General features: G+C 30.1%; 2 protein-coding genes across 12 annotated transcripts in view; one reads left to right on the forward strand and one right to left on the reverse strand.

Annotated features, from left to right (window-relative positions):
* LOC126757802 (uncharacterized) overlaps nt 1-20,740 on the forward strand; it is a 41,987-nt gene that overhangs the window by 16,735 nt on the left and 4,512 nt on the right. The gene's annotated exons all lie outside the window — the stretch shown is intronic.
* The window catches only part of LOC126757669 (poly(U)-binding-splicing factor half pint), a 277,161-nt gene continuing 256,611 nt past the window's right edge, over nt 191-20,740 (reverse strand). For 6 of the 7 annotated variants that reach the window (XM_050471767.1, XM_050471760.1, XM_050471766.1 and 3 more), the window contains 2 exons: nt 14,658-15,367; nt 191-14,576 (listed from right to left, as the gene is read on the reverse strand). In XM_050471767.1, the coding sequence (XP_050327724.1) occupies nt 14,123-14,576; nt 14,658-15,367 (1,164 nt within the window). In that variant the 3' untranslated portion in view covers nt 191-14,122. The remainder of the gene's footprint in view (nt 14,577-14,657; nt 15,368-20,740) is intronic. The other variant, XR_007666766.1, reaches the window with a different exon arrangement.

Raw genomic sequence — 20,740 nt, forward strand, 5'->3', positions numbered from 1 at the left:
GTTCGATTCGCCACTCTGCAGTCATGCTAATTCGAAACTACTTACCTTTAAGTTTGGATTATTTAGAAATATGGCTAAACCAAATCACGACTTCTTATATTTGATAGTTTTTGTGGGTTAAAAAATGATTTGCGATTCCTGCAATTCACGCAATCGAATCTTTTTACGATAAATAACTTTTCGTGATATGTAAAATTAATTTGTAGACCCTTCGAAGACTGTGTTTTACTTTTTATTTATTTATTTATTTTTTTGCTTTCAATTAGTAATTTATAATTTTTATTCTGCTTATCGCGTAACAAATGAACATATTTGAGTAAATCGCATTAATGTGGAATACATTTTTTTGTAAGTTTCAAGCAATATAGTTTAAACAGTTATCAACTAATGGTTAAGCGAAAAGGATTTATATTTGGCAAGTGTTTGAGTACATTTTCGGAAAACCTGCAAAGTTTGTGTTGTTTATATCAAGCAAAATTGTTGTAGCTGTTGCCTGGATATTGAAATTACAAACGATCATAAATATCATTAATTTTTATATTTTTCAATATTATTTTATACACAATTTACTATATATTGATATCGCTTTATCTTAATTTTGTTCATGCCCTTTCATTTCTCTCTTAAATCTAACTTATCAGTAGTTACTTGTTTAAATATGTATGTATGTATGTATAAGTCATACATGGTGCACTTATTTTCAACAGTTTTTCAAGTAGATTATTGAAAAGTGCATAACTGAACCTAAAGCAGTTTGGAAACAACATTTTTCAAGTAACCAATTATTTAGCTTATATTTGCATTTTCGAAATATATAATATCGAATGATACTTAACGAAATAGCTTAAACTTATTTTAAGTATATTTCCAAGAAACGAATTGCTTTTGCTTTCATTATTGTATTTCCTTAAGTTTAACGCACGACTGATAATGCCTAGTTTACACTGAGCACTGTCTTCAACTTCTGATCTATGTATATATATATGTATATATATTTATTTAAATATACATATATTTAACCAACTGATATTTTCTTTTTGATCTGCGTGATCACTTCCCCAGCTACGAATCTTAAGTACTGATGTGAGTTTTTATGTATGTGTTTTTTATGAATGTGGTTGTATTTCTATACATATGTATGTATGTATAGTAGTGTGTGGTGTTATTGCAGATTAATTGCATTTGTGTCGCGCAGTGTCTTCGAACTAATGTTGCGTTTACACCGTATTATTGATAGCATCTAATTGACAATGATAACAGAGAGATGTATTTTCGAATACTCTTTGGGCTTCTGATTCTGATTTACATACATTTGTGAATTTCTGATAAAATAAAATACATACTGTTTAGTTTAATATACTAAAAATCAAAACAATAAATTCGCAAATATAGCAATAGAAACACCAAACGCGAAATAAAATATTCTAAACTATGAAAATATCACTAAATGCCAAGCCAAAAGCTCTTTTCTTGTGGAAAAATGACTAGTTAGTTAAAATATTGTATATAGTAGATATTTAGATTAACCCTCAAAAAAGGTTCTACCAGTCTTGGGAGTTTATTCACTATAGAAGATCGACTACAATTGCTATTTTTTAATTCAAAACACAATACTTTTGGTTTCTCCCTACAGCTCCAACTGCCGTAAATAAATTGTAGCAAATAACTGTACATTTCAGCTAAATCAAATTATTAAATAGTTTTCATGCCGTCTACATTTTTTAGTTGAAGAATTGAGTTTTTATAACACTATATTCGGATAAATATATTTTTCTCGCTATTCACTAATGTATACACCGTTATACAGGAAGACCTTTGTTTATACGATTTCTAAGTTTGAGTATACAATTTTCTCGGTAATATTCACAAGTATATATATGTATGTAAACCGTTAATTTTATGTTTTTTAAATCTTTAGCTAAGTTAATTGTTTTATTTTTCTCTAATTTTCGTTGTTACTTTGCGTTCAGTCAGAAATTAACTCCAAATTGTTTTGCTGTCTTTCACACATAAATATGTTTATTTATTAAGACTTTACCTTAAGTTTTCTAAATATATTTTATGCATGTCCATAAGTATGTTTGCATGTGGAGAAGGCCAATATGTTTGCACAACACTTTACGTTGATATTTTTTGTTTACCGAATTGTTAATTATTTTTGTTTTTAGAATAAAAAGTCTGTAATCTTAACTTTGTATATCAATTTGAGGATTTTGAGGTTTCTTTCGTTTTCAAATTCAAAAATTTTATCTGTTTAGAGATATGTATGCCTTAGTACGTAATATTAATGTAATTAACGCTCATTTATGTACAGTTATAATTTTTTTCATAACGTTAACTTTTCCTTAGTGGTATTGTATGCTGATTTAAGTTTACTTTCGTTTAATTGTGAGCTAAGTACTCAACTTAATTACTCCATCAAAGGAGACTCTATAAACCTAGCTGTGTGAGTATAGTTCCTTATAATAAATTTTTATCAAGTTAATCGCCAAACGAACACAGCAAAGACTTCATTAAAATAAAATTAGAGCTTCGAAATTTATACAGGTCACATTCAATTGAAGAACCGTCGTTTCTATTTAAAAGTTTCAGGACAAGATTCTTAAACGAACTCACAGTTTAATTATAAGCTAGCAGTTAAGTTTTCTGAAAGAGCTATAAATTTCTTGCCCTTCTCTCATCTCGAAAAACCTTAAATGACCTTACCAGTCTACTTGATTTATAGAGAGAGTGGATAACTATAATTGAAATAGGAGAAATTTGAAAAGAGCTCAAAATTAAACTGGAGAAACTAAAATAGCTTGATAAAAAAATTATTTGAAAATAAATGCAGCACATATAAAAAAGTATAATTTTATACCACTGTAAATTTATATATAGATGTACTTCACATAGCGTATAACTTCAGTGAACCGAGAAATACAATTTCAGGTTCCATATGTTTAGAATTCTGGGCGCACGCCCCCTTCCGGCATATACGTTCACATGTGCAATGAACACAGGCTATAGTACATGTTTTATTGGTCTGACCTACAGTTTCGACTGTGATTGATTAAGAGCGTTGGCAAATTTTATTTGGAATATTAAAGACAATAAACTACTAAAGTCTCTCCTGGGTGGAAATTAAGACAATTAACCTTTCAGACATTATTTGATTACGGTAAAATTTGCAGGCCTTCATATGGGGACCTTCTATCACTAGTGTTGTGTAGCTTACTGTCGCCTTTATGTTGGTGAGTCCTCAAATACAATAACTCTTCATAACTGTTGTCGATTTTGAGAAGTTTTTTTCATTTCCGAAAGTCACTCGATGTTTGTTTTGTAAGTTAAAATAAATAGTAAGCTCTATATTCATTTCGATGAAGTCTTTGTGTGTCTTAGAAAAACTATTCTATTTCTGCAATTAGTGTTGTCATTAGCTAGCAGTTTTGGTATCTGTATATATGTCGTACTAATCTGAACAATCCTATACAGGTTGCTTAACTATTCTAGAAGCATTTGCTTTCAACTATTCTCTTATATAATTCGATTTGATTTAAGTTTTTAATTTAATTTTTATCAATTTATTTTCTTTAAGTATTTTTTCTCGACTCATTTATTAATTTTTAATTTATTTAAATATAAATTGTTACTGCTAAATATTGTTAGGCCCTCGATTAACCTTATGAAACACAGTTGAGCTTATTGTCATACGATGATACTTTAGTAATGTTCTACTCTGCTTGTATTGATTTTTTCTTTTATATTTTGGATCAATGCATCAATGGAATGTACATATGTATGTGTTAATGTAAATATTTTGGTATATTGTGTCAAAAATAATTTAAGGATACAATATGATGTAAATATGTATATTTCGAAAATGTAGTGTTGTCATCGATTCTAAAATTCTCGTTGTGATTTGCTGCTGCGCACGCGCATTAAGTTCTGATATGCTTTTTCATATCTGAATACACATGTTTACTGCACTATGCCTGTAGGTGTACGCTGTGGAATGACTGTATTGTTGAGTATTAATCTGATTTTATGCTACTTCATACCATTTTATTGCGCTTTTGAAATAAAACTACTTTTGCTTAGATGCAGGAATTTTTAAGGGATATAATTCAATGGATGAACTTGAAATGCATAAGTGACAGATGGACTGTTGAGTATTGAAATAATTCTTCGAAGTATGCATTTGATGAAAATAATTAACTTTGTAAACCATTTGCATGTAATTAATCTGTGATTATCAAAACTGTGACTGTCAAATCGGAGGGTATGCTGGGTTTTTGCTGCTTCTGCTACACATTAAACGTTTCAAAATATTTATAATTAAATTTTTAACTTTATGTTGCATTTAATTACTATTACTACAAATGTATGTATGTTTGCATATATTCATCAAACAAAATTCAGATGGGACCGACGCGAAAAAATCTTCAAAAATAATCTACGAAAAATTAGTAGTAAATTTAGTATCTTTTTAAAGAACTTACTATTAAATATGTATGTATATGTCAAGGCTACTTTATAGTATATAGCATATATATAGTAAGGAGACAATTTTTTTTACTTTTATACAAACTAATATCGCTAAATTACAAAAAATAATATAAATTGTATAAAATTAGGCATTGATGAGTTCGTTATACAAAGTTTTCCAATAAGAGTGGTATTATTTCTTTAAATAATTCCTAATTGTTAAGGAAGTTTAAATGGTTTTCTATTTTATGTGAAGGACAATCGAAACACTTAAGTTCTGAATATGGCATCATTCAAATGACCTCCACGACCACTTTTGCAGAAACAAATTCGATGAGCCCAATTTTCCAGTACTTTTTTCAATAAATAAAGTGGCATGCCATGAATAGCACGCTCAATAATGACTTCTAAACCTTGAAGAGAGTCTGGTTTATTGCTAAAGCCCATTGACTTCAAATAACCCCACAAGGAGTAGTATAATGTTGTTAAATGACAACCTCTTGGAGGCCATTCAATGTCACAATTTCTTGAAGTAATTGAATCTCCAACCTTTTCTTGCAATAATTGGGTTATTGCACATGCTGTGTGTCACGTAGCCACGTCTTGGTGGAACAAGATGTTGCCAAGATCAACTTTTTACATTTGCGGCCATAAAATATGGTTTTCATCGAGAGAAATTTCTTTACCATTATAAACTAGAATACGTGATTGGAGAAAAAGTTTGGAGCCTCGACCACAGCTGGATTACTCACAATTACATTCATTCGATTCACTAAATTTACGTGAGAGCTATGGAATGTTATGAAATGTTTGATTGCTATAATTGGGTTCACAAACTTTTAATAAACACCTTGAAAATTGTTATTCTTTAATATTTGACTTTTAGAGACAGAGAAACCATTTATAAAAGGATCACTCCCACGAAATACCGAAAATTAAAAATTTCCAGCAAACTCCAAAGATTCTTTTAATTCCAAGTTTAATTTTTTACCACTTATTACAATTCGTTCTTATTCTTTATTCTTTATCCTTATTCTTATTGGTTCAGTATTTAAATTATATATAAAGAGCCTATTGGGGAATGTACGAAAAATCACGTCTACCAAAAACTTATGAAAAGCTGTTGGCCCATATGGTACTCGATAAATGCATAAGTGAGGTGAGGTAAACAGGCAAGTTTAACATTGAAAGCTACTAAAACTAACGGTATATACTATATAATAATAAAGTCAGTTAAAAATATACAGTTACCTATTATGAATGAATCGAGGCAAACTATAGGCAGCGAAAAGAGCTTTTGACTTCGGCTTTACACAACACTTAAAAATGCTAAAACTTCTAAAAATATTAAAAAAAAATGTAAAAGTATTTATTTCAAAAATAAATGTAAGAACTTAAGTAAAATAAAATGCGGCGTAAGATAATTGATGAAAACATATTTTTATTATGAAAATAAATTGTTTTGTATAAAAAAAATTTATAAAAAACTCAATTATTAATTAAAACTTGTAAACTTGCTTAAATAAAAGTGGAATGGCATAAGTATAAGATAATGATAATAATTTCAACTGAAATTGTGTGCATACATATGTACATATGTATATTGTTTGTTAAACTTATTTGACTGTTTTTACACTTGCAATATTTTATATCTATACATATGTATGTATATATGTTTGCCTTTGGATATAAAAAGTCAAAAACAGAACTTTTTTTACTTAAAACTACAACAAATATTTTGAACTTAAATAATACGAGATCATTGGATTCTATGAATATTTTATTGGAGCTTTGCGATTTTCATTTCAAAATATTTTGAAATTCTATATTTTTTTTTCTAATTTATTTATAATTGAACTGCAATAAATGTAACAAGTTCAACCAAAATGCTAAAATAAATAAATATAAATGAAGAATATTTTTGGCTTGTATTTTAAAATAATAAAAATAATGAAACATATGCAAAATTATGGCGACGACATCAGCAACAGCTTTCGTACAAATATATATATTTTCATTTAATTGCAAAAAATGTTAATTTTGTATTCGACAACATGATCTCGAAGTTAAAATTTTTACATTATGTATAAATAGTACAAATATCATGACGAACAGATTAATAAATTAAAAAAATCCAAAATTTAAGTTTATGTTGTTAAAATTCATAAAAACAGAGTTAAATTGAGACAAAATTCGTAGAATGTCTTGCAGGCAGTTTTGTGGAATGTCTTTGGCTTAAATATTGTAAATCAATTGTGGAAAAATATACTTTTTACAGTAAATACAGCTTAAAAAGTACAAGCTATTTAAACTATAAAAGTAATAAATTAATTAAATAAATAAAAAAAAATAGTTATCAGTACAAAAAACAAATAATAATAAGTACAAAACATTAATAAATACATAAAAAACTAAACTTACTAAAATAAATACTGTTAAACTAGAACTAATTTGTACACAACCAAAAACAACAATGTACGCAACAAAATGTTAGTGGCAAACAGCTACAGTTATTTTTAAACAAAAAAATATGTAACTAACGTTCTGAAAACGCGCACAGATGAAGGTATTCAAAAATCTACGCTAATTGTTACAGTCTAAATGATTTAAAATACTACAAATGCTTAAGAATATGCAGTTTTCAGATATTTACCATATAAAACTGAATTTAATATATATATTTTTTTATATTTGACAAAGCAACATATTTGAGTTTAGCAACTTTTTGCAAAGGCTGCCCGAAATTGTTCCGTTTTAAGGTAATAATAAATAAGACATAGCTTTAAAAATAATATTTAATGTTTTTGCAAGAAATTTCTGAGCGAAAAACATATTTGTTTAGTAATTTACATAAATGATTTTACAATATTTAAAATTTTATTATTTTTTTGTAAAACGAACTTGAAAGTATTTTTTTTCTGTAAAAACTTTTGAAAATCTTATTGTTTTTTGTAAAAAAACGATAATTGCTTTTTTGACATAATTTCAATATTAAAGATTTCGTAAAATTCAATTTTTTATTGTCAATATTAACAATTATTATTTTTAATTTATTCATATTTTTTCGATTCGATTTTTTATTGCCAATATTAAAAATAAAATATTTTTTATTTTTGAATATTTTTTCTTGTGATAAAAACTTTTTGAATATTAATTTTGCCGCTTCAATCAAAAAGTGCCAAACTCAAATAGGTTAATTTGCCAAAATGTTACAGAATTGCGCTCAAACACATTTCCTTCCCAGTCATATCATACCCAACGCTCAATGGCATGCGCCGCGTCTGCTGTTGAAAAAGAAAAGAAAAACAATAACAATATACACTTAACCAATTTTTGTATTTTTTTCTATATTTTTTTTATTGATAATTACCAATGCATAGGGAATATAAAAAGTATTAAATGTAATTAATAAAAAAAAATACTCGTTTTGTACATTACTCTACAGTTTTGCGACTATTTGCTCAGGGTTCCAACGCCTCTACAAGTAGATACTTATTATTACATACAAATACAAGTTTATTATGAACACTTACCTTTCGCTCGCCCAAACGCTGCTTAAGAGTTTAATGGAAAAACAATCTAATGCAACTTTCATTATGAATTACATAATCAAATGGGGTTTCAAAATGTCGTTCACCAAAATTTTTGTTTTCTTTGTTTTGTTTTCAATACTAAAAATACTAAAGAGAAAAGGTTAAATTTTCTAACAACACAACAACAACAGCTAATAAAAATAAATATATGTACAGTAGGCCAAACAGACAACAACAGTATGTAGGAGTGTATGCGCAAACACACACACACACACGCACACACAACTAAGGAATTATATATGCTTCAGACTAAATACCAAACAAATCACTAATTTTTACAAATATACGATTAACTGTAATAAAAACACAGTACAAAATTACATTTTCGCTTTTATTAATTTGCTGCTTAATATATAAATATTTATATATATATATATACTAGAGAGTATGTATAATATATATGTATGCGATAGCCGTAATAATAAGTTGGCAATTCAATTTGAATGCAAATATATTGTATGTATGTACTCATAATAGTATTAACGCACGAAATATGTATGTTGATATATAATTATGTAATCCAAATATTCATTTACTGATTATTGGTTTAGCCAAATTGTATACAACTAGAACATATGTAGTTATGTAGTAGGTATGTAGCTTCAAATAAATGTAGGTCTTTTGCATACTTTTTTACTCAAATTTATTTCACAAAAGTTTTCCAAATTATTTACAATGCATGAAATATTCAATATCAACTAAGAAATAGACGAATACTAAAGAAATCAAAACTTAAAATTTTCATCAAATTCATACAACAAAAATACTTGACCATGAAAAAAACATATTCAATATAAGTAAGTAAGTAAAACTAAAACTAGAAACAAATACGTAAGTAAACACTAAAAACTAAGTTTTACAAATCGAAAATCGAAAACTAAAAATATTCAATATTTATTTATATGTACTTATTTCTGTCTAAGCCAAAACTAGACATGCAGACAACTTCAATTTACTTTCTAGTTCAAATCATAGTACATAGGTTATAGTATATATGTATGTATGTGTTTATGTAATATTATATTTTACTCTGCTTGTGGCAAATAGATTTTGCAAAACAAAAATTTACTAATACAAAATGTGCAACAAGTTTACTAAACGAAAATTTCCAATTTATTACGTTGTTGTAAGTGATTGAATGAGTTAGCAATGAATGTGGGTGGTGTGCATGTACATATAGTATATGTATACACTATTTTAATGTGATTTTTGATTTTACTTAACCTAAAATTCTTTTAAGCAAAACTGTTCTCTAAGTTTTGAAACTAAATGTGAACATGAGGGTGCAGTTGTGGACAGGAAATACTTGTTTAAGTAGAAAAATGCTAAAGTTGAACATGAATTTTAATTCTGCTTAAAGATTTTAGAGGTTAGGTTTTTTAATAAAAAAAATATGTGATAAAAAATTATGCTAATTATATTATTTCTGTTGCAAGCACTGCAAAGTGATGAAATTTTAGCGCTGAAATAATTTTTAGTACTAAATTGTAATGCTAAATTTTAAACACAAATTTGGTTGCAATATCTGTTTCTGAAGTTTAAAAATTATTGAACTAGGGTTTAGAAGCAAAGAGGACAATAATTTTTGATTTTTAGTACAAACCTGGCCACAATTAGAAATATTTCAAATTTTGTCAAAAAATTTTTTTTTTACTAAATTCTGGGTTAGTTTTCAAAACCCTAAAAATTAACTTTTTTTATATTGTGTTTTTATAGTGTTCAAAATTAGATAAACAGCATGCAGAAAATTTTTATGGAAAAATATAAAAATTACAAAAAATACAAAAAAACTTTGTTCAACGCTTTAAAATAAATTGTCAAAAAATAAGAGCTAAAAATGAAATGTTTGTACATAAATACATAAATGTGTATACAACTCTTATTTAAGCAAACTATAAGAGAAAATACTGCAAATAAACGACAAACAAGAAACGATAGAAGAAAGTTCAGGATTTCATAGAGTAGTTAGACAATAGAGTTATCAAATATATGTAACTGTTTATTTGTTGCTTTTTGCTATTTCAAAAAACTCTTCTGCTTTAAAAAACAAATTTTAAATTAATTTAAATTTATGATTTCGCAAATTTGACGATGACTTTAATTTTTTTGGATTTGAAAATTTTTCCAACGTTTTTAAACCAACAAATTTCCACTCAAATGAAAATTTCGCAGTTGAAGTGTAATTTTTCGAAAGAGGAAAAAACAGCATAGACCTTTATATGTATGTGTATGCGTGAAATTGTACCTTTACGTTACAGAACTAACCTCAGAATGCCTGCGCAGGCGCAAGCTTAAGCTAGTAATACTTTCTGCTGCTGAAATGTCAAAGAATATTTGTACATTCTGGCAAATTATGACAATTAAAATATTACAATTCGTAATTACTACGTTTATATGCTAAAAATCCTTGATGAGTGATTTCAATGTATATGTATATGTATATGTATGTATGTTTTAAAAGTATGTTGATGACACCAGTGTGCATATATTAATATATGTGTATGTGGTATTTATGCAATTAAGTTAGCGATAAATGTAATTAGTTAATATTTGTTTAACCAACAAATTAATAATAGTAATAATTAAAAATATTTATTATTTTCTTTTCTTAGTTATTTATAAACGAAAATAATTATTTCGTAAAAATGTATGTACTATGTATTCAAACCGCTTACAAATAACTGCAAAACAAATATAAAACCAAAGAAAATAATATGAAATACCTGTCCTTACGTAAAATGCATAAGTTGTACTAAGGCTATAAGTATAATAATTATGACAATAATAAGTGTTAATTGCGCTTAAGTATTAGCGTAAAGGGTTGCTGTAGACTTACGGTCCTCGAAGTAAAGTTAAAGAAAAGCAAAAAGTGCTGTTAAAATTATTTTTTATAATTAATTATATAATTATTTGATTGTTTACGGGATTCTTTCAAATATTTTTTAAAAAATTCTCACTTTCGTTTAAAACACCACTCTTTATGCAACATATTCGCCGGACAGCTCTAAAAAAACCTTTCGATTGTTAAGTACTGTTAGTGCTTAAGTGGAAAACCAAATAAAAAATCAAACTTATTCGCCAAAATAAAATGCAAATTGTGCAAATTTAAACCAAAAAAGCTACATACGAATACAGGCGGTACTATAAATGTGCAAAAATAATTAATTTTTTTAAAGAAATTAAAAATAATGAATGTTTTTTAAAACTAACACTAATAATATTGAAATGAAAATTCGAAATAAATCATAAAACATTCGCTTATGCTTCGTTGAACTTGGAACTTATAAGCACGGAGCTTTTACTGCCGTTCATTGCTAATATTTATAAGTTTTAATATCATTGTAATTTATTTGTAGGCTTCAACGATATATAAGTTATTGATTTTGTTTATGTTTTGTTATAATAAATTCAAATAATAGTAATGGGCAAGCAATTACAATATTTATTCACTTCATACATATGTATGTCTAAAGTATTTATTAAACTATTTTGTTATGAAAAAGTATTATCAAAGGAAATACTAAACTAAGCACACTAAATACAAATTTCTAGTATGGAAACGGTATGTATTAGGTGGTGTTTATGGTATTAAGATTTTTGTTTTATTATTTTATATACAAAAGTAGGGTTTACTGCAGGTATTATATATGTATGTATGTATGTGTATAAGCCATGTTTCGAGGTGTGAGCAACAGATGTAGCAAAAATTTCGTAGAAAAGGTGTTCAAAACAGCGGTTTTTATGTGAGTAATAATTTATGCTAATTCAAATAGGTTGGTATATGTATGTTCAATTTGAATTTATTTTAATGGCTTTTAAAGCTTTTCTTAAAGATCTCTTCCGCCATAGAAAACCACAACATGCAGGCGAGAGTGTTGAGTATTGCTTATACTTTGCTTTGGGTGCTTTTAATTATTAAAATTTACTTTCTTCGGGCTGTTTTTGCAAACATATTTACAGTATTCACTGAAAACTTGTAAAAAAAATAAGCATTTTTTACTTTTGAAAAATACTGGTTTTGAAATTCGATATTAAAACCAGTTTTCTGAAGTACACGGCAGCAACAAAAATTCACGGCTGCAAAAATTTTGCGTAAAATTCGATTTTTGGTCAGTCAATATATGAGTAAAATATGAAAATAAGAAAACACCCTTTCAAAGCTTGTGTTCGAATTGTCCAATTTAATGTAGCGACATTTTTCAACTTTTTTTGAAATAGTAGCGCTCTACAGCAGTTACTAGTTTGCTTAGAAAATATATGTAATTCATTTGGAGCATTTGCGCCACTTTCAGTGGAGTTTCTCCTGTACCCAGACCGCTTTGGGGAATCAAACGAACACAAAACGATCTTTTTGAGAATGAAAAATAAGTGAGGTGCTCATATGAACTCTGAATATCTCGCTTAAATGTATAATTTCATTAGGAAAGTGTTCATAACTACTATATTTTCGCCGCAATTCAGTTAACGGCACATATACTATACATATTATGTATGTATGTACGTAAAACTACTTGTAGGTCATGTCGGTATGTATGCATGTAATTGGCATGTATATGATTATATATGCGTTAAATTGTGTGTAGTATGTATTTTGTTTTGTTGTTGTTGTCATGTTTATCTAAATTAAACGCAATCAAGTCGGTGGTTTAAAATTCTAATTCTCATTATTTATATAATTATTGTTATATGCAATGTTATGTCATGTTTAATGATTAGTACTATTAATATATGTATGCTTTTCTTTAATTGTAATATCTTTTTTTGTTTTTGTTTTCTTTTTTTTTTTTACTTTTTCACTTTGCCTGCAACTCGGTTATAACTTATGAGATATAACATTTGTAGGTATTACTTTTACCACTTTTTGTTGTGTTCTTTTTTTGTTGTTTTTGCTACTTCGTTTAATGCTCTGTTTATTTGCTTAAAATTAAATATATATGTTAATTTTCCAACATTTTTATTATTATTATTTTATTGAGTACATGCGCTTATGTCATTTGGGCGCAGGACAAATGCGAACGGCGCACACAAAATGTTAAGTTTTTGTTTTCGTAATAATACTTAAGAACGGCATTTGTTTAACAATAACAAATACACAATTTACATATGTCATTGAGTTTACTTCTGAAATTGACAAATGCATTTTAGGCAATGCGCGCGCAAAATGTAAAATTGCCATTTGCAGCCACTAAGAAGTTGCGCATATCGAAATTTCGCCTTAATTTCTTATAATTCCTTATATATATGTATGTATTCATTGCTTTGAGTCACTTATAACTAAATACATGTATGTTTATATGTTTGTAGCTTTAATTATTATGCGTATAGCACTGCAGATTTTCAGATTTTCAGCTGTTTAGCGCTGCTATACTCTCTAGAGTCTGTCTTTTCAAATAATTATGAACTATTGCAATTTATGCGTTGGCGTGTCTTTAATTACCAACAGAAAACGCGTTAATTCTTTCTTTTTGTTGCTAAACAAATGTCTTTCGCGCACTCTGGCCACTTTGCCCCAGCACTTGCGCTTGCAAATGAGCTTTTTGTTTACGTTGGCTTAAGCTAAATAACTAGCAAAGAAGCGCGCGCATAACTTGAGCTTAAATTCATATACATATGTAATAATAAAGATAATAATAAGCATTTTATACACTTGTGGTGTGTTTTTATTCTTCTTTTCTTTTTGTTTAAATATAATTCAAGGTGATATTGAGAACTTAAAATGTATGTCGTAGTCCGCGTCTCAATAAATTAATTAACAAATTCATTACTCAAGCATACCACATAAACAACTCTGCATTTATCACAAATTGTTGTAATTGTTGCAACGCACATGCGCACACACCCATTTACAGCGTGCGCTCAAAGAAATGTATTGTGGCTTAGCGCGCATGCATTAGTGAGAATGACATTGATTTATTGCTATAAATATAAATATATTTCCTTTTTTTCCAATGAAGAGTATTTTTACTTCTGCACTCTCCATTTGCTTGGTGAAAAAAACAAAACAAAAAACGCACAATTCGTACTTTTAAATTTTGAAATAAATCCAATTCGCATGCTACGCTTTAGACATACATGCCCATGCCGTACATTTGACTCCAGTCAACGCCCTGAAAGCTGGACATGTCCACATTGGTTAGCGCATAGCTCTGATATGGATTGGCTGCGGCGGCGGCGGCGGCCGCGCTCAATGGGTTGCCGGCGACCAAAGCTGCTTGCTGTGCAGCGGCCGCGGCGAGCGGGTGATGTGCCGCCTGGGCGCCGTGCGCGTTCGCTGCGCCACCTGGGCCGGTAACGGTGAGCGCGTTGTGTGCGCTCTGTGCAGCGGACACGCCTTGTTGGCTGGCTGCGTTGTGTTGCTGTACTGCAGCAGCGGCGGCAGCATGGGCAGTGTGTTGCTGTTGAGCGGCGGCAGCAGCATTCGCGTGCTGTTGTTGTTGTGCCGCGACATGTTGCTGCTGAGCCTGTACCAAGGCGTTGGCGGCGGCAGCACTCGTCGGTATGGGATACGGTGCATATCTGTTGGGAGATGAAACAATAAAATATTACAAAGGGTTCAATAAGCATTTAGTAGGCTTAATTCGAGAAAGAAACGCTTACCTGACGCTGTGCAAGGCCTGTGGATATGTGGTTAGCAATTTGCCAAAGCTAGCTGGATTGGCGGCGACCGCAGCGGCGGCGGCATTTTGTACTTGGAAGGGTGACTGCGAGATGAGCGCTGCCTGCTGTGCAGCTGCTGCTGCAGCGCCATTAGCGGCATGCAGTTGCAATGGAGATGGCGCTTGCAACATGGCCAATGAGCTCATTGTGGTGACGCCGGCGCGTGTACCAATCAATTGACCCGGTGCGGTCGGTAAAGGCACACCCAATGTGCTCAGCATAATACGTTTCTGCAACAGCTGTGCAGCAGCTGGTGTGACAGCCTCCTTGGGTTGTGCTTTCTTGCATTCGACCTTCTTGTTTTTAATAGTGTGAAAGTGTATTTCACAAACGCGATCCACAACATCCTCATTTTCGAATGTCACAAAACCGAAGCCGCGATGACGTTTCGTCTGCTGATCCATCAGCATCACTGTCTCCTCCACAGTGCCGAATTGGTTGAAATAGGCTTTCACCTCATCAGCGGAGGTGTCCTGCGAGACGCCACCAACGAATATCTTCTTTGTTTTATTAGCTTGGCGTGGCCGATTTTTGGGTGTGGCATGCTTGGGATCGATTTTCTTGCCGTCCAGTGTGTGTATGGGCACCTGTAGGACTTTATCAACGCTACAGGGCTCTTGGAATGTAATGAAACCAAAGCCGCGACTACGCTGTAAGTCATAACAACGGCAAGTAAAGCGAAATCGATTTCGTGTTGAAGATGGAGATGGAGATGGAGGGAGAAAGCCAAAATTGTTTATATTAGTAAAAAGTGTGGAGATTGTAATAAGTACTAACGAGAGATAGCTACTAAAATACGAATACATTATTTTAATAAGAAAACATCTGTTGCAACTAAGTTCAACTAAATCGCACAACTGCAGTACGCAAGAGCAATTCAAGTCAATTCAATTTAATCAACGCTAGGCAATTTATAATATTTGGTTTCTGCTTTTATAATTTTCGCAAGTAGTAAAGGAGTACGAGTATAATTAAATTGCAATTGTACTTTGGTTATAAGAAACTTTTAAATTAATACGTATATTTTATATGTAGTTAAGAAGTTCAATTCAATTGATGGAAATAAATACTATGCGTAGAAGTAAAAAAAGACGTTAAAAACGATTTACTTTATATGTATATACTCTATATATATATATATTTGGCTGTGTAAATCCGTAAATATAGTCTAGTAGTCAAACAACTCAAACATAACCTAGACGCATAATCTATACATGGATACAAACAAATTACGTGTCTAACCCTAAACCAGAACGTTTCGAATTTTTTTCCAAAGCACCACAACACAATTTAAGGGTTTCGAGTAATTTTTAGCATCGCTAAATCCACGATGATCACAGATTTCGGTGAATAAGTAATTCACATAATAAAAAACTGTGGATGGGAGTCAAACATCTTACATAGCACACATGAATATTTAATTTTGAGTTAAAATTTCTTCTTATTTGCTGCTAAAACGGTTTGTTAAATCTGTTATTTTTTTTTTTAATTTCGTGGTAACTAATAACGGTCGTACAATCACCCAAAAAGAGCCACCTAGGTAAGACAAGTTTTTAATAACCTGCTTCAAATACCAAAATTTGCATATATAAATTTGCAATTTCGAAAGTTCAACAAATTCTAGGGGTAAAGCTAACTTTTCTTTCGCACCGAAATGTTTTCTAAATGTATATGTGTGTATGGAGTTTCTAGTACTCGACAAGGATTAACAAAGAACATTAGATGCAAAAGTATAATTTTCCTCTTTTAATTTGTAAAAACAAAAAACATAAACTATTAATATAAAATTAAAGTTGTTTTGGAATTACGTATACATTTTAGTCAGGAACACGATGGACAAATAAAAATGTAAACAAATATGGCAAGGGCCTAAGGGGTAAAAAGTCTACAAAAACTTACAAATTAAATATTTTTAGAAGTGTAAATCGAAATATACCGGGCTAAAGTTTTTCTAGGTACTATTTACACTCATACATGCATACACACTCACACACCAGCGGAGACACGCTCAAAAACAAGTACCCAGGAATTGTCAGCCTAACAACAGACTTGCCTTTAGACCAAATTGAACGCTACATAACAAATACTTTTATATAACTATATAAATGGGTTTAGTTACTTATACGAGTATATAGATGTATGGTTGAATAAATACGCTTAAATGATAATTAAAGTTTTACGCTAATGGAGCGCCTAATTTATAGTCTAAGGATACACACACATATATCTCTTTTAAAGCCGCTTACAATTTCACTTGCTGAAAACTAAAATTGTATACGCCCACGACCCTACAACTTGTACATGAGAGTGGCTACGTTTAATAAGCTTCCTTTAAGAAATTGTAAAACGAGTTAGTAAGACCAGCACACCTTATTAAATATTCGGTATGTCTTAAGGACGTAAGCATTAATACTATTACGTTGTTAACAATAAATTACAATATATTATAAATGTGGCTGTATTATATTCACACAAAACAATACATAATTAGATATTACATAATTAGAGCGCAAAGGTACACGCGCTCTGTTACAATCATTTAAGGAACATTTTTACAATTACAATAAGAAAAAAATGTTTCACAACTATTTTTTTGGCGCTTACAGCTAAACGCTTTAACGAATAATACATTTTTGGATTAAACTATCTAAGGTACAAACTTTAAATTTTTCACTTTTTCTTGTTCCCTTCTAAATTAGCAGAAATTTTATTATCTATTACAATCAATTCACAATATTAAATGGTTGTATATGTATATGTAGCTTTGCTTTTGTACATATGTATATACACAAATATGTACCTAAATTATGTATATGCGAGAGACAACTAATTCAAAATATTCGTTTAATATGCCGCTAGATTATTTACGATTGTTTAATACTTATTTTCTTTATTGTTGCGCATTACGCTTACTTATGGCTAACGAAATAAAAGTACTACGAGAAAGTAGCTCTTTTTCAAAGCTTCGACACTTGAGCCATTCATTTTAGGCTACAGTTTAGTTAATTTATTCTAAAAGTGAGCTTGATAAATTTACATTTTGGCTTATATGAAAAAAATCAAGTTGCTAAATAAAAAGTCAACTTTTAAATAAATAGGACTATTTGAAAAGTTATGCAAAAAATGTTTTAAATAGTTCTGCAATATATAAATTTACTAAGAATAAAATAAAATTTGCACTCAAAAATATAAGAAAGCTAGCTAACTATATTATATTCATTGACTAGAAACTGAACTGCAGTAAGCAAAGAAAACAGACTAATTACAGTACGAAAAAGGGTTTAAGGATATGAAAAATAAAACTTTAAGACTATTTAGTACAACTGCTGCTAGAATAACAGTCAACGTTCGGTCTATATTGGTTTATACATATATGTTGAGACCCTGGCTAAGGCATTAATTGATACTTCAATACGCCCAAAGGCATATTTATAAAGCACATACAATTATTAATAAGTTTAAAAAACTAATTAATTTTAGTACTAAATGTTATAGATTTAATGCATAACGTTAGTTTAATTAAAATAAATAGACGAATAGGAAGCAAGAAAGCTAAAATATTTATATAAAGGCGCCTTTTGGTTAATATTTTAATTATTTAATATTTAACTGGCATATTTGCAGTTTTGTATTATTTGCATGAAATCATTTTTCTTTGCCTCCAAACTGACTTTAATTTAAATTTAAACTAATGTTATGCAAGTTTTAGTATTTTTTCAAAGAAAAATATTTTTCGCAACAGATTTGAGTTATACATTACAATATTTTTCTAGTAAGAACATCAGCTATAGACTTGAAGTTAAATGCTTACAGGAGTTAGAAATACAAACCTAGAGTTATATGTTGTAACTAAATTTCTCGTTATAATTTTATTTTACACGTACATATATATGCATAAGTACACTAAAGTAGTATGAGTTACAGAATTGTACAATTCAACATTTGTCGACTTTCATTATTTTGAGCAACTGCTAAAATGCTCTAACACAATTAACACTGGTAAATAAATACATTTCCTACTCAATATCATATATTAAAACGATGAAGTTATTATTTTTTGAATTGGTTACAATATACAATCTCTTTTTAATTATTTTATGTATTACCGAGGGGTGATAAGGCACAAAAGTTCATTACAATTATAGGTAAATTTACAGCTTTGGGGATCAATAGTTTATAAATGGTGGTTGTATAAATATTAATTATATTTAAATACTCAATATACTATTGGAAAGTTACGAGTACACTGCGATTGAGTCCTACTTATAGATTTACGGGTAATTTGCTTTAATGAGTTTTTAAACAAATACGATTACAATTTTATATTTGTCAATGTTTCATATGCGACAGTTATGTGAAAAAATGTTGTAGACAAATACCTATGATTCTCGAAGCAGAACTTGTCAAACGAGTGCGCAGACTGTGTTGAGCATATGCAAAGTGAGTAATGTTGCTTCTCAGCGTAACTCCAGTATTGTGCCTGAAAGCGAGCTTCTTTGTTCAGCATTTTCTCATAGTTATCCTTTAATGCTTGCAGCTCAACCAGTTTTGGTGAATGCGAGTAGTAGTTGTTGTTTGTGCGTAATCCTGTCGCGCAGCTGCCACATAATGCTTTTGCTGTTATAGACTGGCATAAACGAACGGTAGTACTCTTCTTTATTTTTGTGTTTGCGCTTCACCGCGGCCATTGACTCAGGTATGCCACAATTTCAGTTGTAACACACACAAAAAATTAGCATTGTTCAACTGGGTATTCCATGCGCATGCGTTATGTACCTATCCTTGCTTGTGCCGGCTTAACCGCTAATATATTTTGCCTGTTGACTGTGTTTTCTCTAAATTCAGTACAAATCCATAGTAATGTTGTTTTAATAACGTTAATAAATTAAATTCGACAGCGTCAGCTTAGAAAATACATAACCCACTGCTTTCGTTTCGATTTTACCATAGCTTACTTGATATATGATTAACTACACCACTACGTTTGTTTATGTTTTACATTTTCTGTTGGATATTAGCTGAACTTAAAAGTACGAAAATTTTGTACGGATTTTCGGGTCGTCAAATTTTTATTACCATTCAGTTGTAATATAATTATTCTATATATGATATACCTGAATAGTAATGTGCAAATTGTTTTACTGATTTTTTGAGTATTACTGTAACTTAAAGTTTAGATAATGTTATTTAAGCTTCCTGTCATTTGAAATAATTTCATGAACTACGTGATGCTACTTTCAAAATATATAAAATATGAGCAGTTAAATATACATACATATGTATATAAAATATAAAAATATAATTTTCGATATAAACAAATTTCATCCTTAACACAACATTGAAGACAGGTGTGTTTTTGCCTTATCCGAAACACGAAATATATGTATATTTGGCTAGTGTGCAAAAGCAAGCACACTTCCCAGTATGCAAAAACAAACAAACAAGGTCACACAAAGAGTAAAGTAGTACGTTTAGAATAAAGGAATGCATAAGAGCAGAACAGCACGGAATTGTGAGGGCAATATCAAAAGTAGTGGAGGAAACTCATTTCTCAGAGTCGCAAAACCGAAAACTTGTAAATAAATTTTGAACGAAGCGGCAGGACATGTCGAAATTGAATGAATAAATAAAAAAGCAACGTACAAAAGGTAGCAAAGCAGGCACAATGAGCTGTAACAGGAGTAGAAGAGCTGAACCGCAGACAAGTAAAGAATAGCAGTACCGAATGTACTGTTTTAAATTCCTGTTTTTATTTCAATTCCAAATTATCCTGTGCCATAGCCCTACAACGAAGCCCAACTGTGCGCTGACGCGGCATGCCACGCAAGGGCTAACGTTTTATACGCTTATAAGTATGTACGTTATATTGTAATATAACCAAATTGAATTGAACAGCTGTAATATTGCGCCTGCGCGTTGCCGCCGGTTTTTATATCGTACAATAATACAATCGGCAAGCCAACAATATATTCGAATCAATGGCAGATGTTTGCGTCAGTTGGACGCGGTGTATACAGTATGAG

Source organism: Bactrocera neohumeralis, chromosome 2, assembly GCF_024586455.1.
Source record: "Bactrocera neohumeralis isolate Rockhampton chromosome 2, APGP_CSIRO_Bneo_wtdbg2-racon-allhic-juicebox.fasta_v2, whole genome shotgun sequence".
NCBI classification, from domain to species: domain Eukaryota; kingdom Metazoa; phylum Arthropoda; class Insecta; order Diptera; family Tephritidae; genus Bactrocera; species Bactrocera neohumeralis.